The 24440-nt window shown below is 38.8% G+C and overlaps 1 protein-coding gene across 3 annotated transcripts in view; it reads left to right on the top strand.

Moving 5' to 3' along the window:
• ZCCHC7 (zinc finger CCHC-type containing 7) overlaps positions 1–19504 on the top strand; it is a 272450-nt gene extending 252946 nt beyond the window's left edge. For all 3 annotated transcript variants that reach the window (XM_023727502.1, XM_023727503.1, XM_012554388.2), the window contains 3 exons: positions 7697–7792; positions 15944–16061; positions 17912–19504. In XM_023727502.1, the coding sequence (XP_023583270.1) occupies positions 7697–7792; positions 15944–16061; positions 17912–18324 (627 nt within the window). In that variant the 3' untranslated portion in view covers positions 18325–19504. The remainder of the gene's footprint in view (positions 1–7696; positions 7793–15943; positions 16062–17911) is intronic.
• The last annotated feature ends 4936 nt before the right edge of the window (positions 19505–24440 follow it).

Genomic DNA, 24440 nt, shown 5'->3' with positions numbered 1-24440 from the left:
AGATCTAGGCTGATTTCATTCTTATTAAGTCTTAGTACACGATAGTTTATTAAAAATGAGAGTATGTAGATAGTGTTTGTCATGTCATTTACTAATTAATTATTGTGAAACAGTTTAGAATTTCCTAACACAATATAAATACTGTTGCTATTTTTATTAATAATAATGGAAGTTTTTAACTGGTGACATTATTCAGATGAATGTTCCAACATCCCAGTGTTTGCACTTCATCCAGGGCTTGAATAAACAGTGGGACTAAATTTAAGGCATTTTGAATGAGATTACTTTCAAAATAAAATAAGAAGTACCAAAATGAAACATGCTTTCAAAGTCTTGATTAAGAAAGATCTCTTTATCCCTGGTATAGTAAGACTGAGCTCCTGTTCTCTTTTCACTACATATTCCTTCCTTATTCTGCCAGAGTATATACCACATTCTCAGTGTGAAGTAAATACTTAGGAAACTGTTATATTAATTTATTCAGGCTTTTAAATATACCAAACCAGTGATATTACAGGTTGTCCCCTAGTGACATAAAGAAGTTAATATAGATTCCCAAGGTATCCAAATTATTAACAATAGCTAAAATGTATTGAGTGCTAACTATGGGCCATATGCATTACCTCAGTGATTCATTCATTAGTATTTGCTGAACTCATGCTATATGCCTGCTCCTGTTCTGGGAGCCAGGATGCAGCAGTGAACAAAAACAGACAAAAATCCCTGCCCTGAACAGAGCTTACATTCCTTGCCCAGGTGGATAGGAGAGTTAGGGTAGAGGTGGGGGACAAGCAAAATTAAAAAGTAAAATATATAGTATGTCAGATGTGTGATAAAATGCCATTGGGTTAAAAAAAAAAAAAAAGCAGTGAAGCAGAATAAGAAGTACCAATTAGAAGGAGATAGCGATTTTATAAGGTAGTCAAGAAGACCTTACTGAGATGGCATTTGAGCCAAGACTTGAAGGGGGTGAAGGAGTACACCATGTCTTGAGGGTAGGAAGAGTGATACAGGCAGATGGAACAGAATGTACAAAAGCTCTGAGGCAGGAGAACAAAGAAAAGGCTAGTATGACTGGATTGTTGTGAGGGAAAATAATAGGATATGAAGTCAGACAGGTGGGAGGAGGTAAACTGTAGGCCATTGTAAGGATTTTGACTTTTACTCTGAGATGAGAAGCTATTGGAGTGTTTTGAGCTGAAGAGTGATCTGATTTACATGTTAAAAGAATCATCTTGTGTTGAAAATACTACTGGTGGTGGGGAGTTGGGCAGGGACAGAAGCAGAGACCAGTTAGTAGATTCTTGCAATAATCCAGTGAGAGATGGGTGATGGTCAGACCACATTAGTAGTAGTGCAGTCGAAAGAAGTTGATATATTTTGAAGATAGGGCCAACAGGCTTGGCTGATGGATTGCATAGGAGGTATGTGTGACAGACAAATAAAAGTTGTTGGGTTTTGGCCTAAGCCGCTGGAAGGATGGGGTTGTTGATACTGAGATGGAGAAGGTAGTGGGAGGAGTGGGTTTGGAGAGGAAAGAGGGAGATTTGATTTTAACTTATTAAATCTGAGGTGACTGCTAGACATTCTAAGTAGAGATAAATGAGTCTAGAGTTGAAAGAGAGATCCAGACTGAAGATATGAATTTTAGAGTCACCAGAATAAAGATTAATGTAAAGCTATGAGATAGATGAGAACACCAAAGGGAGTGCATGTAGATAGAGAAGAAAAGCAATATAAGGACTGAGCCCTGGGGCATTCCAGTATGGAAGAGGCCAGGGAGATGGATAGGAACCAGCAAAGGAGACTTGACAAGAAACGGCCAGTGAGGAAGAAGAAAAACTAATCGTGTGTGTTGTCCTGGAAGCTAAGTAGAGAAAGTATTTCAAGGAGGGAGTGGTCACCTGGTTAAATTTTACTGGTAGATTATGTAAGATGAATATGTTTCATATATGCCTCACAACAGTGCTGTGGTGGAGGACTGTTACTGTTATAATCCCCATTTTACAGATGAGTAAAATGAAGCGAACAGTGTTTAAGTAACTTGACCTAGGTCATATAGCTAGTGAATAGTGGAGCCAGGATTAGAACATAATCCCAAAATGCAATGTATAAGTGAATTATTTTGTCAGAGCATCTGACTCTTTGGATAATTTAGTGATTTTGCACCTGATTATTCCCAATCCTTGAAATCTCCTCCTTCCATACTTTGTCTTTGAATAGGCCAAATATATATACCTGTATTATGTGTGCTTATACAATACACACACACATCTATGCACTTGCATATGCCTAGACTATCTCTGGAAGAACCCAAGAAACTGGTAACGGTGGTTGCCAGTGAGGATGGGAGCTAAGTGACTGAAGAACAAAAGTGGGAGGCGGACAGACTTTTAGTTGTTGTTGTTTGATTTTGTACCAAACCCGTTGCCATCGAGTTGATTCCAACTTATAGTGACCCTATAGGATAGAGTAGAAGTGCCCCATAGGGAATTTTGTACCACGTGTATGTTATTGGTTCAAAAATATTTAATCAGAAAAAAAAAAAACTCATCTAAGATTCAGTAGTAGCAAGAGAGATGATTTGTTCTCTCAACCCTCCGTCCTAACAGCAACTAAGAAAAAGAATTACACCCTTGGAGTTCTTTAATAGAAAGTATGTATTTGATGCATCCTTGCTCTACTTGGTCAACCTTTGCCTCCCTAGTGCATTCGTCTCTTAAGATCTTTACCATATTTACTGTTTTCTGTTTTACAATTCTCATTTATCTCTGTATTCCTCACATTATCTACTATAATGTTTTGCACATAGTGGGAGCTCAATAACCTTTTTGAATGAGTAACTCTTACTAATGGATAAATATATTAGGACTACCTGTTAGTGCCTCAAACTTAGGCAATAAAATAATTAAATTCAGAGAAATTCCATAAAGCTTTTGCCTCGGTCCTCAATCAGTAGCAGAGATTTCCAGTGCTTAAATCTACTCTAAACACCTATATTGCCTGCATAACTCATTTCCATTCGAAAATCTTGGAGTCCGTAACATCTACTCATTCACTACATATTTAAGTACTGTGTTCTAGGTCAGGGATCAGCAAACTTTTTCTGTAAAGGACCAGATAATAAATACTTTAGCTTGACAGACCATATGGTCTCTGTCACACCTCTGCTCTTGTAGACAAAAAGCAGCAGTAGACAATATATAAACAACTCTGTTCCAATAAAACTTTATTTATGGACACTGAAATTTGAATTTCATATAATTTTCATGTGTTGCAAAATATTCCTTTTAAAAATTTTCTTCAACCATTAAAAAATGTGAAAGCCATTCTTACCTCTTGGCTCATACAAAAAACAGGCTAGATTTGTCCTCAGGGCCGTAGTTTGTTTTCCACTCTTATTCTAGGTTCTTGGCATAGAGACACATAGTGGACTTAATGAAGATCTCTGCCCTCATGCAGCTTACATTCTAGCATTGTGGAGGCGTACAGTAAAAATAATGAATAAACAATTTAGTATGCTAGAAGGTAATAAACCCAAAAAACCAAACCTGTTGCTGTTGAGTTGATTCCAGCTCATAGCGTTCCTATAGGACAAAGTAGAACTGCCCCATAAGGTTTCCAAGGAGCGGCTGGTGGATTTGAACTGCTGACCTTTGGTTAGCAGCTGAGCTCTTAACCACTGCACCATCAGGGTTCCAAGAAGGTAATAGGTGCTATTTAAAAAAAAAAAAGAGAATGGGAGATCAGGAGCACTGGGAATGGAAACAAGTGTCAGTATTAAATAAAGGTGGCAGTCATGTAGTAGTATGACCTTCCTTGGTTTCTGTACTCCTAAGGAGATGCCAGAAGTGCCCTGTAGGGAAGTCCTCACTTGAATCCATACCCATCAAATCAGTTCCAATGACTGGCTATCCATATTAATTTGATTCTCACCACTACCCCTAGTCGTTACTTCCTGGTTCATCTTGTCCCTTTGCGGAGGATTCAGGCTAATAGAATCTCTTATTCCCATGGAGTAAACATAGTTGAGCATACTATTTTTTCTCATCAATGAATCTAGAATTCTTGCTTCAGAAGTAAATTATGTCTTATATATTTGCACAAATGAATGTAGAAAAGATTATAAACATTTTTAGAGAGCATTTATTATTTTGGGGAGTGAAATGTTCTCTTTATTGTTATGTTGTTGTTGTTAGGTGCCATGAAGTTGGTTCCAACCCATAGCAAGTCTTTGCAAATAGTCACCAACTAGTTACTGACCACCTATCATTAGCTTCAAACCCTTCACTGGCTTCCCATGTCACCTAAAATAAATCCACCCTCTTCACCCTGATTTATAAAGCTCCAAGTGATCTGGTCCCTTCCCACTTCTGGGACCTCCTCTTCTCCCACTCTTCCTCCACCTACTGTACTTACAGGTTCCCAATTATTTTTCATATCCTCAAACATGACAAGTTTATTCCCACCTTAGAACTTTGCACTAGCTCTTCCCTATGCCTTATGCCTGGAATGCCGTTTCCCCAGTCATTGCATGCCTAGTTTTTTCTTGTTATAAGAAATGATCATCCCCAGTAGGCTTTCCCCAGTAACTCAATCTAAGTCGCCACCAGTCACTGTCATTCCCATCACTCTGTTTTAATTGTCTACATATCATTTATCACTGTCTGATATTTTTCATGTTTGTGTGTGGTAGGTTTTGTTTGTCATCTGTCTTCTACCACTGGAGATGTGAGCAAGGATTTTTGTCTTGCCCACTTCTAAATTACCTGGTCCTAGAACAATGTCCAGCATATAGTAGGTACTCAATAATTATTTTTTAAATAAATTAATGAAAGAATGCATGCATATACTCATGCCAAGTGCCCAGCACTCAGGTAAACATCACTGATGTAATATAGGCCTCCTTGGACTTGTATCTGCTCTACTTGTTCTTTCTCCTTGAAAGTCATCTCTGTTCTGTTCCTCAGCATCTTTCTTCTTATATAAACCCATTACAATCCAGTTTGTGCCTCTACTTCAAATAAAACTGCTCATAACAATTTCCCCTTGCCAACAACTTCCTGATTGCTAAGTCCAGTGGATTTTTTGTAGTCTTCATCTTATTTTAACCCGTCAGTAGGTTTTCATGACCTCTAACCTGGAACATTATCTCTTCTACCTTCACATCCGTGACACCATCTGTCTTGATTTTACTTCTCTCTCTTAAGCCACACATGCTCATGTTTGCAATTTTATACCACATCAAATAATACAGTTAACTTTTCATGTGGAAAAATCACTTCTGCTTGATAATTTCATGCCTTCCTGGTGCTCCACTTCCTGAACAAATTTGTGAACCACTGCAGTGAGTGAGACATGCTTATGTGCAACTTATTTAAAACTTTGCTTAATGATGTTTGGGTAGTCTTAATTTATGAACCACCTCTTTTATTGGAGAGTATAAGACATATTAGTTGTGTTTTTTGTTAAATCCCAGTAGATAATAGCTGAGATTGCAAATTCCATTTTGTCTAGCATTTGTACTCATTTTCAGTAGAAAAGATCTTTCAGGTTATTGTTTTCCCTCCAGTTTTCCATTTTAGAAAATAGGAGCTGAGACTTTTAGGAAGAAATGAAAGTAAAGTTGTTTGAAGATTTTTATAATCTATAGATTATTTTCTTATGTCAACAGAATAAAACTCCCACAAACCACCTATTTGCCACATTAAACAACAACAAAATTAGTAGGCAGACTAGCACTGTTTGTTATAGGACCCCAATGAAGAACATAAGAAGTAAACTTATCTATATTTATTCCCATCCTTACCTCTTTCCTCCTAATCGCCAGGAAAAAAAAAAAAAAAAGTTTTTCTTCTTCTATTTAAAGTCACTGCCTCCTTGAGGATCTTGCTCTATTCATCGTCTGCTTTCTCTCTGTTTTCAAATTCTCTGTCTCTACTAGCACTTTCCTACATGGTCTCTCTCATTCTGGAAATGAACTCCACCAACCCCCTCCTAGGTACTTCCCAATATTATTCTGGCCCTTCTCATCCATGCCTCTAAAAATAATGTGGATTTTTATTTTTTTAACATTTTTATTGTACAATGTAATATACCGAGAAGTACATAAAGCACGTGTGTACAGTTTAGCAAACTATTTACATAACACATACCCAAGTAACTATGGCCATGTTCAAGACAAATAAAATTGCAGCCACCTTGAATCCCCGTGTCTTGTGGTTTCCCCACTGGAAGTAACCATCATGCAACTTACATTTGAATAGCTTTTGTTGGTAATCATTTCCTTGCCCTTCTTTATAATTTTACTATCTATACCTATGTATGCATCTCTACACTCTTCAAACTAATGCTTTCTGCTGTTTCTACCCCTCCCCTGGTGATTTCAAAATTCTCTCGATAAGGTTATCTGTGAACATTTGGCACACCTAATGAATGTTTCTCAGTCCTAATCTCACTAGGTCTCTCTGCTGTATTTGATAGTGTAGATCAGTTCATCCCCCTTGAAACTACTCCCTTGAAGTCTGACTATATTCTCCTGTATCCTTAACCCTTCCGTCTCTCTCCCTTTCACAGGCTTCTCTCCTTGCCCTTAAGTGTTGCTGTGCCCAGGGTTCCAAACCACTGCCACTCTTATCCTGGCTACTATTAGGCAGTTACTCTCAAATCTGTTCTTTAGCTCAGACATGTTCCTTAAGATTTTACCTTACATAGACAGTGCCTGCTGGATATCTCCAGCTAGATACTCAACATCCAAGACAGGCTTCACCGTCTTTCCCTCTAAACTGGCTCCCCTCCTCCTGCCTTTTCCAAATCTTTTGTTGGCACCACTACCCACCTATTCAACCAAGTTAGAAACCTGGAAAGCATGCTGATTTCTCATCCCTCACATCTTTTCAATGACCAAGTGATGACAGTTTTATTTCTTAATGTATTTTTTAAACCTATTCCCTTATTACTCTTTTAGTTTAGGCCTTCATCATCTCACCTGGAATTTCTAACAACCACTTCATTGGTCTTTCTCACTGCTTCTAACCTTCTCCTGCTCATATTCACTCTCCTTACAGCTACAAGCCAAAATACAGTTCTAACTATTCTGCTCCTATAGTTAAAACCTTACACTTAAAAACCAGATAAAACCCAAGCTCCTTAACATGACTTAGAAGTCCTTTCATTCTTTTGCTGTCGAGTCAATTCCAACTCATAGCGACCCTGTAGGGCAAAGTAGAACTGCCCCATAGGGATTTCAAGAAGTGGCTGGTGTATTCGAACTGCCAGCCTTTTGGTTAGCAGCTGTAGTGCTTAACCACGGTGCCACCAGGGCTCCAGCTCTTCAGGCATACCTCTCACTATACCTGACTACATGCCTTATACTTTGTCAGCTGTATGCTTTGTTAGTTTTCATGCCATTGGCCATGCTGTCCTCGCTGCCTAGGATGTTCCATTTGACCTATACCTAATGCCAAGGGAGGGGGGTGAGAAAAATCACACACTGATGTTAACAGTGTTAAAAAAAATTGTTGTCATGTTACACACATTAATACTCATTTGACTATGGGGTCTCCTCACTAGCCTCTAGAAAGCAATTATTTTTAAGGAATTCCTTACCTAAAAAGAGCTCTTTTGGAAAAGATGAGGATTTGATTTTCTTCTAACATTTAATAAACACCAACTTTCATGAATATTCATGTTGCAGACCACACCTGGACCACCTAAAAAGCCGAAGACCCCTTCCGGACAGTCAACCTTAGTGTATTGCTACAACTGCGCACAGGAAGGCCACTATGGACATGTAAGTTTGATTGGCATCTGAGCATAAAATGTTCTGTTGTGCAGGGAGCAGTTGCTGAAAGATGAACTTGAATGTAACTCTGAATGCTTACTAAAACCTGCATTCTCTCTGAAGTAAGGCTTAATATACTTCTCCCATCCCTGCCAAAGTAATGTCTGTCAGAACATATTTGCTCTAATTGTTTTAAATGTTCATAAACCGGTTAGGCGAACACAAATGTAGTTCCTAATAGTGATCAACAAAATTGTAGCAGTTCTCATGAGTGCTTATAATTGCTCTTACTTTGACACAGCCAAATCATGATTTTAGATTTGCTATTTAGTCCTCCAGTACCTCTAGTTTTCCCTGGAACTGTGTTGAGCTCATTCTTCATCACTCACATGCAAACCCTGATACTCACTAGTGAAAGTACAAAGGTGCTGTATCATCAACTTGCCCTGCCCACCCACAAAGCCACAATTCCCGATCCATCCACCATATTCCCTAACCCCAACTAAAAAAGTCAGACTTTGTGTGTTCTAAATGCTGAGGTGTCAAAGCAGAAAAAACTTCTTGCTGTGAGGTGAGGGTGAGTCCCCTAGCCAGTTGCTACGTTAAGTGTAAAACACCAGGGTCTCATCCAGAGACACAATGCAATAGGAGTAGGCTCAGAGCTTGTACATTATGGGAATCTTGAGGCGGAGGAGGAAAAGCAGTGGCACAAGACATAAAGAAAGAGCCAACCTTTGTGAACCCCTTATGCCCCAGCAAGGCAGACTCCTTGTCTGGAACTCAGGCCATTAATGGAAGAAGTCAGGGGAACCCTATGGAGAAATACGTTCCTCTGTCTCCAGATGGGCTTCTAACAGCCTAGAAACCAAGATGGATTAATATCAAATCAGCCATCAGTCTAATGACAGGAGGTGAAAGGAATTCAGAGGCTTGGGAGTCCTGGAAGTGGGTAGGGGTAAGAGCAACAGATAGGGCAGCATCGCAGGTCACCTCCTGAATTCTGACTATGGTACTTCATTGGTGCAGACCTTGGGGCTGGAGCTTTATAGTGTATAGGGAGAGACAGAAATGCTAGAAGAAGAAGGTTCCCAAAGCAAGTAAGTGCTAGACAGAATCCATTAACAGATCAACGTTATCTTCCAGACTGGGCCAACTGGATCATGGGAGTTAAGAAATAGAAAGGTATGAGAGCTAGCATGCAGTTTTGATATCCAGTTCACATCTTTGCTCTGCTACAGACTTAGCCATGTGATTTGAACAACACACTTTTTTCTCTGATCCTCAGTTTCTTTATCTCCCAAGCAAAGTTGGACAGGGTGGTCTCTAGCACCCACCTCTCTCAGCACTGACATATGGATTCTGTGCACAGTGGGATCAAATCCATAGTATGGTTGTGCAGTTGGAGAGATCCCAGAGTATACCTGTTTCACTTCTATATAACTCACATTGAAAACTTAATTACAAACTACTTCTTTTATAAGACATCATATGTAGATCATTTACTGCTCTATGTATTCCTCCTCTTTGCCAATGTTTAGGTGATGTAGTGGTTACACACCTTTTAGGGAGTATATTCACATAAGCAGTCCACTGACAAATTGCATAGATGTGCAATTTATGTTTGCTTACCTCTTTAAAGCAGAGGGATATAATTTTAGCATTGTGTGTGTGTGTGTGTGTGTGTGCTTTATGTGAAGGTTAACAGAACAAATTAGTTTCCCATTCAATAGTTTATACACAGATTATTCCCTGACATTGGTTGCAGTCCCCACAATGTGTCAGTACTCTCCCCATTACCACCTTGCGTTCCCCGTTTTCATTCATCCGATTTTCCTGCCTCTTCCTGCCTTCTCATCTTGGCTTTTGGATAGATGTTGCCCTTTTGGTCTCATATAGATGATTGTTCTAAGGAGCACTTTCCTCATGAGGGTTATTCTTTATTTTATAGGCTTGTTTATAATTTGGCTGAAAGGTGATCTTCGGGAATGGCTTCAGTTCCAAGTTAGAAGGGTGTCTAAGAGCCATAGTCTGAGGGGTTCCTCCAGTCTGTCTCAGACCAGTAAATTTGGTCATTTTATGAATTTGAATTTTGTTCTACATTTTTTTCCCTCTCTAACTGGGACCTTCTATTGTGACCCTGGTCAGAGGAGTCGGTAGTGGTGTCCAGGCACCATCTAGTTCTTCTGGTCTCAGGCTACTGGAGGCTGTGGTTCCGGTGGTCTGTTAATCCATTGGACTAATTGTTTCCTTGAGTCTTTGATTTTCTTCACTCTCCTTTGCTCCGGATGGAAAGAGACAAATAGTTGTATCTTAGATGGCCACTCACAAGCTTTTAAGACCCCAGATGCTACTCACCAAAGTAGGATGTAGAACGTTGTCTTTATGAACTGTGTTATGTCAACTGACCTAGATTTCATCCGAGTCTATGGTCCTTAGCCTTCAAGCTCAGTAACTCAGTTTTGCAAGGTGTTTGGTTATATCTAGGATATTTCCATGACTGTGACCCCTGTGTGCTCTATTATGTATATGAATATACATGCAGCACATACAAATAATGTATGTAGAAATATCCACAGCCAAACCTCTATATCCACTTGGGTGTACTCTCAGATTCCCTCCCACACCTATTCAGCATGCATATTCACCTATGTGTTGTTGTTGTTGTTAGGTGCCGTCGAGTCAGTTCCAACTCATAGCAACCCTGTGCAGAACAGAACGAAACACTGCCCAGTACTGTGCCATCCTCACAGTTGTTGCTGTGCTTGAGCCCATTGTTACAGCCACTGTGTCAATCCATCTCGTTGAAGTTCTTCCTCTTTTTCGCTGACCCTGTACTTTACCAAGCATGATGTCCTTCTCCAGGGGCTGATCCCTCGTGATAACATGTCCAAAGTAAGTGAGACATAGTCTCACCATCCTTACCTCCAAGGAGCATTCTGGTTGTACTTCTTCCAAGACAGATTTGTTGGTTCTTTTGGCAGTCCACAGTATATTCAGTATTCTTCACCAGCACCACAATACAAAGGCATCAGTTCTTTTTGGGTCCCCCTTATTCATTGTCCAGCTTTCACATGCATATGAGGCAATTGAAAACACCATGGCTTGGGTAGGCTTTTGCAGCCAGTTTGCCCAGTGCGGTGGGTCTTTTGATTTCTTGACTGTTGCTTGAATGGGTGTTGATTGTGGATCCAAGTAAAATGAAATCTTTGTCAACCTCAATCTTTTCTCTGTTCATCATGATGTTGCTTATTAGTCCAGTTGTGAGGATTTTTGTTTTTTTATGTTGAGGTATAATCCATACTAAAGGCTGTAGTCTTTGATCTTCATCAGTAAGTTCTTCAAGTCCTCTTCACTTTCAGCAAGCAAGGTTGTGTCATCTACCTGTGTACCCACTCATAAATTAATGTTTGTTATTACTGTTGTTGCAGGATTGTATATGCTGTAGTATTTACTGTCATTGCCTTTTATTCTTACATACCTCTCAGTGTCTTCCCTTGCCTTGGTCATGTTGTGCTGACTTCATCCATTTTGTATACTGCCTTTTCCTTTACCAGAGTTAACAGGTGTCTACTCTTCAGTTAGTTATTTTCCCTCCCTCCCCCTCCCATGCCTGGTAACCATCAAAAAATGTTTCTTTCTGTGTGTAAACCTTTTGTGATTGACTTATTTCAGTCACAGTAATATCCTCCGCATTCATCCATGTTGTGAGGTGTTTTGTGGATTCATCATTATTCTTTATCGGTGCATAGTATCTATTGTGTGTGTACTACAGTTTATCCATTCATACGTTGATGGGCACTTAGGCTGTTTTGCTGTTGTGAGTAATGTTGCAGTGAACATGAGTAATGTTGCAGTGAACATCGGTGTGCATATGTCTCTTCTTGTCATGGTTCTTACTTCTCTAGGATGTATCCCTAGGAATGGGATTACTGGATCATATGGTATTTCTATTTCTAGCTTTTTAAGGAAGCACCATACCATTTTCCATAGTGGTCGTACCACTTTACATTCCCACCAGCAGTGTGTAAGAGTTCCAGTGCCCCCACAGCCTTACCAGCATTTGTTGTTTTCTGTTTTTTTGATCAGTGCCATTATTGCCAGGGTGAGATGGTATCTCATTGTAGTTTTAATTTGCATCTCTCTAATGGCTAATGATCGCAAGCATCTCTTTGTGTGTATATTTTTTCTTTTTTCTATTTAATTGTGCTTTAGGTGAAAGTTTACCGTGCAAATTAGTTTCTCATTCAAAAATTTATACACAGATTGTTTTGTGACTTTGATTACACTCCCCACAATGTGACAGCCCTCTCTTCCTTTCCACCCGAGTTCCCTGTGTCCATTCGTCCAGTTTTCCTGTCCCTTCCTGCCTTCTCGTCTTGCTTTTGGGCAGAGTTGCCCATTTGGTCTCCTATATTTGACTGAACTAAGAAGCACATTCCTCACATGTGTTACTGTTTGTTTTATAGGCTTTTGTCTAATCTTTGTCTGAAAAATAGGCTTCGGAGTGACTTCAGTTCTGAGTTAGCAGGACGTCCGGTGGCCATAGTCTCAGGGGTTCCTCCAGTCTCTGTCAGACCAGTAAATCTGGTCTTTTTTTTTTTTTTGGTGAATTTGAGTTTTGTTCTACATTTTTCTCTCACTCTGTCTGGGACCCTCTATCATGTTCCCTGTCAGAGCTGTTGGTGGTGGTAGTCAGGCACCATCTAGTTCTTTTGGGCTCAGGCTGGTGGAGGCTGTGGTTCATGTGGTCCTTTAGCCCTTTGGGCTAATATTTTCCTCGTGTCTTTGGTCTTCTTCATTCTCCTTTGCTCTGGACAGCACAGGGCCAATAGATGTGTCTTAGATGGCCACTTGTAAGCTTTAAAGACCCCAGATGCTACTCACCAAAGTAGAATGTAGAACATTTTCTTTATGTACTATGTTACGCCAATTGAACTGGAAGTCTCCCAAGACCATGGTCCCTAGCCCTCAGCCTCAACTCTTCATGTGTTTTTTAGCTGCCGAATGTCTTCTTTGGTGAAGTGTTTGTTCATGTCCTTTGCCCATTTTAATTGGCTTGTTTATCTTTTTGTTGTTGAAGTGTTGAAGTTTTCTATAAATTTTAGAAATTAGGCCCTTGTTGGATATGTCATAACCAAAAATTTTTTCCTAGTCTGTAGGTTCTCTTTTTACTCTTTTGGTGAAGTCTTTTGATGAGCGTAAGTGTTTAATTTTTAGAAGATCCCGGTTATCTAGTTTGTCTTCTGCTGTTTGTACATTTTTAGTTATGTTTGGTTTATCATTTATGCTTGTTCAATTAAAGAAAAACAATTATAGTTGAACACATACTGCTTACTAGTTACTGCCTGTTAATGTAGGTAGGAAATATATTAAAAGCATTTGGGATTTATCCCCTGAAATCTAGATTTAGATCATTTTAAATGTACAATAAAGCAAATTTGGCAGCTTCATCACTGCCATCGATGAACTATCGACTGTCCACAGTAATGAAGAAGATCAATGGTGTGGCTAATCCAGAATAGTAGATTAATTATATAGCCAAGTGTTAATTGTCTGTGCTAGTGGAGGGGACCAGCAATGTGGATAATCAAAATATAATCTACCATTTAGCTTTGAACAACATTTATAGTACTGTATAGCTCTGTATAGTCATATCATTCTAGACCATACAGGATCCAGATAGGAGAATACCCAGGTGGTCAAAGATAATCTGAGACCCCTTTCCCTTCAGTTTCAGAAATCCAGTTCTACAGATGTTATTACCGAATAATTTTTTCATGTGAGAAATAGTCTAAGAAGAATGTGACGCCGTCCTTCCATGGTCCTTCCCTAATTCCATTCACTCTCTGATTAGGGAGGCAGAGGCAGTTGTGTGCATCTCCATATGAGACACACAGTGATAGGAAGCAGTGGTCACTGTACAAAAAACGACTACAGGAGGGTTGAAAGGATGAGCAGGGAGCTGGGGAGCGCTGAAAGGTTCTGTTGAAGCTCGTATTGGATGAATGTATAAAGATCTCTAGGACCCTTTTGTAATCATAATTTGCTCTTACTATTTTATGGTAAGAATTTTAGACCCAAGTCTTTCATGAGGATCCTCTTTTCCTGGGAACTTGGAGCCATCATGGATAGAAGTTTATAAAAGCAGTTCTTTATGCTACCATATAGGTTTACCTTATAACTTCCAGGGCCCAGAAAAGCCCAGAGAGATCCAGAATGTCACAACAGAGTAACTTAAAGATAGTAGAAGGAAGGAAATAAAGATAAGAACCAAAATTACTGAAATAGAAAATACAATTAATAGGATCAGCAAAACCAAAAGCTGGTTCCTTGAAAATATTTTCTGTTCAAAAGAAAAGAGACAGACGCCTGGAAAAAACTACTTAAAGAAAAATAAAAGGCACAAATAAACAATGAGTGAAAAGTGTAAATAACTTATGATATACAGCATGATTTTTAATTATAAGAGAAGACTTTATAAACTTCATGAACCTTTATAAAGTTCAAAGTTAAATCCAAAAATATAGATAAGTAAATAATACTATAGAAAAATATAAATTAACCAAACTGACTCAAGAAAATAAATCTGCATGAACTAATAACCATTAAAGAAATTGAATCAGTAACCAACCCCCTTCTTCCTGGTCAGAATATGCCAGACCCAGATAGCTTTATATGCAAGTTTTGCCAAACCTTTATTCAGAAACAGATAATGCAAGGAAACACTAGCCAACTTATTTTGTGAAGCTATTATAACTTAAAGCAATTTCAAAATGTTTACAGAATGATACCATTTTCATGAATTCTGAAAACTTCAAATTTACACTATTGTTTGTTGAAATATATACTGGTAGTAAGAGTATAAAAACATATATGAGAATGACAGCCACCAACTTTGAGAAAGTGTTAACTTCTGGAACGGGAAGGAGATGAATGGGAAATTAGAAGGAGAGTTACACAGAAGATTTTAGTTATATCATTAATGCTTTAATTCTTGGAGAAAAATACTAATTTAAGGTAAAATGTTATGATTTGATAAAACTGAGTGGTGAGTACAGGCTTACTTTATTTTCTGTATTAAGTGTATATTTGGAATCATTCATAATTTTTTTAAACTCTGCCAATCAAACAAGGGTGCCAGCTTGGTCAGATATCTTAAAAGTATAAGTCCAGTATATAACGCCAGAGTTATATGATAAATCAGCTGAATTCTCCGTGGATGTTTCACATATTTTCTTCCTAAGAGACATTCTAATTTTTCTTCAATGCCTAGCTAGGAAGTGTTGAACACTTGTAAATAAATGTTAAGCAAGATAGCAGAAAAGAGAAATAGGAAGGTTCCAAAGGGAAGCATCTTTCAAAGAAAAGATAGTATTTGGTTTCGGATATGCTGCTGTCCAGATGAGTATATGCCACAGATCATGGTAAACAAAAGCCTGCTATGTGGGGAGTGGTCCGGCCAGAGATGTGGATTTGGGCAGTAACTGCCATGAGAAGGCCAGAGGCTTGAGAGTGGGTAGTTGTCCTAGGGAATGAGTTAGAGTAGTGAACTAAACTTCGGTAAGGGGAGCAAAGAGAAGAGGGATCCTTTGGGGTATTGCAGAATCTCCTGGGAGCATTTTCAAACTAGACATAACCCACTCTCCACTGTAAGAATCACTACCCGTGTGAGCAGTGTGTGTTGAGTTAAAATAAGCTTACACAGCAATTATGTAGAGGGGAAAAAGGCAAGGAGCTAAGGATTTACATGCGTATTTAGGGGATGGGAAGAAGAGAAGGGAGAAGCACTTGATGGAAGGCTGTTAGAGGAGACAAACAAAGGACTAATGCTAACATAAGGCCAAATAAAATACACCCTCTAACAGAGGCATGATGCAAGTGCTGCTGAGACCCACCAATGCTGTGAACACAGACCAGGGAAGGGTTTGGAAGGAACAGGTTTTAAAAGAAGCATTTCACTAGTTAAAGAAGTAAGGGAAGAAAATCCAAGCCTGAAAGGTAATATATAAGCACGAATGTGTGTGGGGCTAGGTGGTCCCCCAAGCAAGGTCCACATCCTGCATCCACAATGTGAGGTATCAGTGGTCTCTGGGGCTCATCTCTAAAATCTAGAATCTTGCAAAAAGGTTGTCTGAACAGTCATTCAAATACAATTTGCAGGAATGTGCAGAAAGACGAATGTTTAACCAAACATTTCCAACATCTCCATTCATCTACTACTATGATGACAAGTACGAAATTCGGGAGAGAGAACAGAGAATAAAACGAAAAGTAAAAGGTATGTTGTTAGACTTCTTGTTAGATCATGTAATACTTCTGAATTTCGTTGTTTGCACTGGCTTTGCCTGTTTTAGGGGGTCTTTAATTGGTGTGAAAGAATGTTTTTAAGAATTACCAGAGAAACTGGAATTTTCTTTATCTCCAGAAGTCATGCACCAACTTCATACATCCTGTGTCCTAATCTATTCACAATAAACAGTTTTCTCACTTAATAAGCACTCTAGAAGATGTCCAAAAAATACTGCTATTGCTGATATACATATACAGGGTTTTTAAACACTCCTTTGAGATTTTTCTTTTTGACAGGTAGTTACTTTTCCCTTTGTATGTCTCTGGTATTCTTCATGGAAAGAAAGAGTTTCCCTGCTAGGTGTTCCTGGGGCTTCTCCTAAGACGTTATTCCTTATAGGCTACATTACAACCAGGTCCACAGCTACCTTCTGAGGTTTGTTTGTTTATAGTTGATAACACAAATATCTTTCTCACAAATTGTTATCTTAAAATTTATGTCAGTTTTCTCTACCTCTCTTCTTTCTTGCTATATACTTAAAGATGGTTTACCAAGTTACCCTTCCTTGCTTTCAGGACAAAATAATTCTGTATTTTTAAAATTGTTTTATACATTGTTTTCTGACTCTTTGCATTTTTGTTATTCTTTTCTGGACTTTATCCAAGTTCAGGTCCTTTTCAAAATAAAGGTGCTAATTCTTAGTAAATTAGAAGAGTTACTTCTCAACTCCTGCATATTTTACATATGTTACATTTAATATAAAATGTATCTCAACTATATAGAGAGAAATTATAGTGTATGAAAACAATGATTAGACAACTGAATTAGAAAATAAAAAGAAATGCACGAAAATATTATCTCTGGATTATCAGATTATAGGTACTTTCTGTTTTTTTTTTCTTATTACTTATCTGTATTTCCTAAGTCTTCTATAATGAGTGTTTGTAACTCTTATGATCAGAGAAAAACAATTTGTTTTCCCTTTTTAACTCATTATATTAACAACTCTGTAGCGCATATACACTTTGAGATTCACTATGATCCACTGGAATTTTTTATTCTAAGTCTGTAAGTATTTAGTACTTATTTTCACTTTATATTCTAGAATTCATTTGTTGCCCCGTACATACACTATGTCTTTAATCCTTTGAGGTTATATTCACGTTTTTGTCCCTCACTGTGACCTCATCTCCCACTACCCCTATCAGAATCACTGCCATCAGGTAAATGAGCACACTCCTAGCAAGCAAGACAAGTCCTGATAAAATATAACATCAGACCTGGCACACGCACACACACACACGTACATTCCCCAAGCCAGTGATCTCTACTCTAGAGGAATAATCTCCTGGCCAGTTTGGCACCCATCTGTAAGTAGTACCATGTTACAGACTTTATCTTCAAAGGATAATGGAAATGTCATATGAGACCGTCAAAAGCCTTGCTGAAGGCCCTTTTATACGTCTTGCTTCACCTTATCTTCAAGGGCTATTTCTGTATCACTGAAGGAACCCAGTTTGGTTGGGCGTGACTTTTCTAAGCTAAGGTGATTATTGCTCTCACTAGTCATTGTCTCCGTTGTTTAACCTAGTTAAACTATATTGAATAGAAAAAATGATTAGTATTGCATTTCTGGGTGTTTCCTATTTTTAGTAATCAGGAATATCGTACGACAACCATTCAACTTTTGGTGAGTGATTTTTATCTTAGTAAGGGCTCTTTAGAATGTCATTACTGCACTTCACTATCTGTCCTCATTAAGTTACTTACAGGACCATGAAAGTGCTGCATGGACTGTCCAGCTGTGAATATGCAAAAAATACCTTTATGTTTTCCAGAACTCCAGAAAAATGGGGATTTTCCAAGACAATTCAAGAGACCTCATATGGAAGCAGTAGATAAGAAACCCCACCGTGATATGAGAAAGAGCCATGGCTCGTGGAGAAACAACAGGTGGCCGCAAGAAAAGAAAGAAGCCCAAAAAGAAATGATGAGCAGGAATAGCAGAGATGGTGAGAAGCACAGGAAGGCTGACAAGTATCATGAAGTGGATGAGGACTTCCCCAGGGGCCCAAAACTCCACCAGAAGCCTGACCGGTCTTCTCGGCACTCATCACATTACCACAGGCCAAGGGGAGAAAAGCTGCCCAAAGAGGCCAAGCGGGGCAAACATAAGAAAAAGGAGAGAGGCCTGGAAGATGATGACAATGATAATTTATTTCTTATTAAGCAAAGGAAAAAAAAAATCTAAGCTCTGAAACAGCTTCTGATTTGGCTTTCCAGTGTTCATTTTGTCTTCATATCTAGACATTCTGGTAACATTTTTATTATCATTAAATAAAGGGAGTTTTTTTGGTTCTGTTTTTAAAATCTCAGCCAGTTCTGAAGAAAGTTGGTGGAGGTCTCAATTCTCTGTATCCAGCAGGTTATTAGGTAAGAAAACAGAAAGATAAACTCAGATTTCCCCTATTCCGGTATGTCATTTTTGCTACTACCCTAGGAATAGGAAGAATTAATCTTTTCAAGAAAACTTTTTAAGAAATATTTTGGAAAAAAAAAAGCTCATCTAATGAAATTTATCTGAAGTGTGGGTGTGAAAATTAAACCCTTGAGGGAAGAGAATGCTAATACAAAAAATTCATCAATCTGCTTCAGTATTACTCTTTTTTTTTTTTTTTAACATTGGAAAGGATAATAGCTTTAGTAAATCTAAGTCCAGCTTTTCTTGCTTCTGAAACCAGTGTCAGAATCTTCCTTTGGTCAGAGAATCACAGGCTGATTGTGAAAATGAAGGCAGTATCATCATTGGAGGCCTGAGGAGGCGGGGAGTTGAGATATAGCAAAATACAAGCAAGGAATCCATTCCATAGAAATGTCCCAAGATAAACGTCCTGAAACAAGTAAAGTCATCAAAAATTTTAATGTAATCACAGTACAATTGTTTTTACCATTTTACAGCCACATTTCAAGAAGACTGTCACTCAGAAATCTAGAGATGAGTATTGCCCAGCATTTTTTTTTTTTTAATTGTTTTCATGGGTTTTTTAACTACTATAAAGTTATACAGAATTTTTCATATTTGTGAATCTTTTGTACATATCAAAGCATAATGTTAGAATAAAAAAAATAAAATGTCTGAAACAGTAAATAAACGTGTCTCTTAGGTAAAAAGAAAATGAGAGTTTGTATGACATGACAAAATGCATAATTGTATTAGAGAAGTGAGTACACTTATAAAATCACCACAAACTAGGGTAAAAAATGCCCTTATTGCCCAAGCTCAAGCTCTCTGCCAGAATAAAGTGGGATAGAATCAGTTAAATAGAACAATTTTATAATGTGAGGTTCTTATATTTGTATTTTAGATAAACTGCTGCATATCTGATAGGATCAGCTCTCTCATCTCTTTGGGAAGAAGGAGGAATTATCTCCTGTCAAGTCAGCTGTCGTGTAAATTGTAGGTCGACAGCATCTACCACTTTCCCTGTTGCCACATAGCTCTTAGCTAAGTTTATAAGTTCATTGTGTGCTGGTACAGACTTCCCACCATCAGCTGAAATTGTTTTGATTCTATGGTTAAAAAAAAAAAAAAACAAAGCCAAACCTGTTGCCATCGAGTTGATTCCGACTCATAGAAACCTTATAGGACAGAGTAGAACTGCCCCATAGGGTTTCCAAGGGGCGCCGACCTCTTGGTTAGCAGCCGAACTCTTAACCACTACGCCACCAGGGTTTCTGATTCTATGGTAAGAACCAAAGCAACCAAAATCTTTTTAACACTCTGGTAAAAGTGACAGCCCTGAAAATCTGCTTCACAGAAGTCATAAACCTTGAGATAATTGGCATTATTCTTCAGTAGGCCCTGGGACAGTCTTGGCTTTTAATAATGTGGTGTAGCTAGTGTTGTTTCTGATCTTTCAGGGCAGAAAAGAGATTGCCATTATTTATTTAGGTTCTTTCGTACATGGAAGATTAGAGGCGGCAGGAAGAAAGGATACACATGTATGCTGCATGATTATAAAGCAGTTTATTTTATTTTTTCTATTTGTTTCTGCACGTTATCTTTTTTCCCCAAAATGTTTTTTTTTTATTAAACCAACGTTTTATTCTGGCCTATGATTCACCCTCCAGCCTATGCATTTGGATGCAGATAGGAAAGGAGGCTGTAGGTACTTTACTTGTAGGCACAGTAAGGGAAGGAAGAAACACCACAGGAGCATCTGCTCCATTTCTTCTTCATTTCCCTCAACCCCTTGGCTCTTACACAGAGTATTCAGTTAAAGTCAGTCAGTTCATCAGTTAGTTGGTATATTCACACATACTTTCCATACACGATTAGGGGGATTAAAAGAAGTATAGACTCAACAATTAATCAAATAAGACTTTAAAGGGATAAATACGATTAAGAAAAGCAGATGTCCAAAACAATAGTGATCCAGATGGTTGCTGGGACTAAGAAGAGTGTAGACATCTTTTGCCTCTGGCCCCACCTTGATTAGAGCAGCCTGAGTGGCTCCTTTCCTGGGTTCCACTTTGATTCACGCTGCCATTCCTAGAATAGAGTGGGGAGAAACGGTTCTCTTGTTCTCTCAGTGGAAATCCTTGCCTTCATGGACCATGCTATTAACAATGCCTATTATTTCAGAACCATGCTATCAACAGTGGCTATTATTAGCTTTTTTTTTTATGTTATATAAGTATTATATACTCATTTTAGGAGAAAAAATTTAAAAAGAAAAACATTAAAATCATACGATTGTTCCACCCAAAGATAAAGTTAAAATTCTTAGTGTCTATCCTTCCAGACTTTTTTCTATACATGTATACATATAGTCTATAAACATATTTTTACATTCTGATTTGTAACCTGTTTTTTCACTTAATACATTGTGAACATCTTTCCTTCCAGTCAAATATACGTCTAGATGATTATATTTAATGGATGCATAGTATTCTAATATATGGCTGCACCGTAATTTAATCAACTCCCTGTTGAATGTTTTGGTTGTTTCTGATTTTCATTATTTTAAAAAATCCTTCTATACACATCACATCTTCTCCAATTATTATTCATATCTTATCCAACTGTGGTAAATTTATAGAAATGGAATTTATGGATCAAAGGGCATGCATAGTTTTCATACAAGTTTTGATACAAATTCCATACTCAAAAAGTCTCATGCTCCCCCTAATCTTTTTTTTATATCCCTGGCAATGTATGAGAATTTTCATCTTCCCTCTCCCACTACATGGGTGTCTTAATCATCTAGTGCTGCTCTAACAGAAATAAACACAAGTGGATGACTTTAACAGAGAGAAATTTATTTTCTCACAGTCTAGTAGGCTTCAAGGCCAAATTCAGGGCATCAACTCCAGGAGAAGACTTTCTCTGTCTGTCAGCTTTCTTCTCATCAGTGTTCCCCCGGACTAGGAGCTTCTCCGCACAGGGATCCCAGATCCAAAGGACACGCTATGCTTCTGGCCCTGCTTTCTTGGTGGTATGAGGTCCCCAATTCTCCACTTGCTTCCCTTTCCTTTTATCTCTTGAGAGATAAAAGGTGGTGCAGGCCAAACCCCAGGGAAACTCCCTTTACATTGGATCAGAGTTGTGACCTGGGTTAGGGTGGTGTTACAATCCCACCCTAATCCTCTTTAATGTAAATTTAGAATCACAAAATGGAGGGCAACCACACAACACTGGGAATCATGGCCTAGCCAAATTGATACACGCATTTTTGGGGGGACACAATATAATCCATGACAGTGGGATATTATCATTCCGTTTTCTGTTTGCCTATAGGGTCTGTCCTGTAGAGTCACTATGAGTTGGAATCGACTCAACAGCAGTGTGTTTTTCTGTTTGCCACTGTGATGGACAAAGCAACGTTATTTATTAGTACTGCAGTGAAAAGATTGATGTAAGGTATATTTGGGTAAGGAGACAGGATTATCAATATATCAATAATCTGTTGATAAAAGATAGAGAAGCTTCACAAGATACGTCTGAAAATTCTTCTGCCAACAAAGGATTACATACAAAATAAGAGCCTTTACATTCCTTCATAGCCATCTTGATTCCCTGATCTGATTATTTTGGGTTTTCACAACTTAGCGGGTACTGCTGGCATCTGATGAGTAGAGCCCAGGGATGCACAGGACAGTCCCCCACAACAAAGAATTACCTGACCAAAATGTCAATAGTGCTGAAGTTAAGAAACCTTAATTGAAACCCCTACCCATTTCTCAAAAGAAATCCTGCTCAGTAAGAGAGGAGTTCTTCCTGTATTGAGGAGGCGGTGCTGGGAGTCTGGAGAGGCCCAGATGGCTAGAGTTCACAGGTATTAGAGCCATACAGGAAGAGCCAAGAGATCTGGAGAGGGTCCCCTTTGAGTCTTCAGCTGAGTACTGATGATAGCGAGTACTGAGCACAGGATACCACCTGAAAGGATTAGAGGAAACTATTTCTGGAACTCACACAGGGCCAAGAATAGTTTTCTTACCAGTCAGAGTGAAAAACCTCATCATTCATGGGGCATTGGCTAGGTACCCAGAAGTGTTTTGCCTCAGTAACGGGGAAAAATTAGACAAGGTCTAAACTCTGGTTCAGATGTCTTATTGATACAATGAAGAGACAAGGCCCCAACACCATTCTGTGCATGACATCACCAAAATGGGGACAAATAAAGCCTCAGCTAACTGGGCTGAGAGGTTGCACCCCCAAATGGAAAGTTCTGAAGTGGCCCTTCGGGAAGGTGGCTTCGAGGCTGGAGAGGGGTGGGAGTGAGTGTGGGGTCACACTCGGATTTCACAGCTCTGCAAAGCCTCAGGCAGACAAAAGGAGATGTAAGTCTTTAAATTATCAATATAAGTGATATCAAGCAAAGAAAGTAGAAGCCCACCAATATAATACTTGAGTAAAAACAACCCTAATATTTCAGAAAACAACCACACCTGCATTTTCTTAGAGAAATTTAATCTGGGAGGACTAGTCTTATTTCTAATCAAAAGTCAATGTTTTAGAGACCAGGGAGTTTTAGTGTTGTCATCTGTCACACTCTATCAGACATGTTTCTTGCCCTCAGAGGGCTTCCACTCTGAGGTGAGGGAGAGAAGCCCTGAGACCATGACTGCCACTCAGGAAGAGGCCTGGAGCAGGACTGTACATGCAGAGGAGAAAGGCACTTCAGTGTCAGTGGGTCGGGGCTGGTGGAGACCCAGGAAAACTTCACAGAGGAGGTGATCCTTGGAGCATAGGAAAGACTTTGACGTGTAGGATAAAAGGAAGTGAATTTCAGATGAAAGGAGTATGAGCCACAGCCTGGACATAGGAAAATGCTTAAGAAGAGTCTAGTACAATTTGCTCTGACTAAGGGTGACCTGCAGGGGAATAGAGGGCGATACATTGGAGTGAGATCACTGAAGGCTTGGAACTTGAGGCTAACTTCTCTGTGTTTCAGTTTCCTCATCTATAAAATGGAGATAATTCTCAAGAGCACTGTGAAAATTAAATCTAATATAGATAGACTACTTACATAGTGTCTGATAGATAGAAATACTTCATATAAACAGTAGTTGATACACAGAAGGGCGGGGGGAACCATCACAGCATTTTGAGTGGGGAGAAGAAAGGTGCCCACTTGGAGATGAGCTTTAGATTAATATAAACCAAAAAAAAAAAAAAAAAACCCGTTGCCATCGAGTCAATAACACTGTGCAAATTAGCACTTTTGTTAATATTAGTTACTTTTAAAGTTGCTGTTCTTCAAAGGTATTACATGGCCTTTATCTGCCTTTGTACAGAGAGGCAGTAGGTGGTCTTTATCTCAAATATGGAAACAGGCAGTTGGCAAACTGAAGCAGAATTTTTTAAAAAAATATTGAGATTTTGCTGAAAGTTTACACATCAAGTCAGGTTCCCATTTGACAATTTCCACACAGATTGTTCAGTGACATTGATCGCAGTGTGTCAACATTCTCTTTCATTGTGTTTGTTCCCCTTCCAGTACTCTAGTTTCCCTGCCCCCTTATCTTCTCATCTTTGCTTTTGAGTAATTGTTGACCTTTTAGTCTCATACTGATGGTTTTTAAGTAGAGCACCAACCTTACGGGTAATAGCCTTTATTTTGTGTGCCGCTCCGCTGTTTTGCTAAAAGGTGAAAGGATCTCAAGGGGATCTGAAGCAGAATCTTGACAAAACCCTAATCCCTAGAACTCAGTACAAGACCTCCCCTGGTAACTTTTGTACCTTGGTTAAAAAAAAAAGTTGCTGTGGAGTCGGTTCCAACTCATGGCGACCCCATGTGTGTCAGAGTAGAACTGTACTCCATAGTGTTTTCAATGGCTGATTTTTTTGGAAGTAGATCTCCA

Source organism: Trichechus manatus, unplaced genomic scaffold, assembly GCF_000243295.1.
Source record: "Trichechus manatus latirostris isolate Lorelei unplaced genomic scaffold, TriManLat1.0 scaffold00016, whole genome shotgun sequence".
In the NCBI taxonomy this organism is placed as follows: Eukaryota; Metazoa; Chordata; class Mammalia; order Sirenia; family Trichechidae; genus Trichechus; species Trichechus manatus.
Note: the sequence above shows the minus strand (reverse complement) of the source record. Positions and strands in the feature narration are given on the sequence as shown.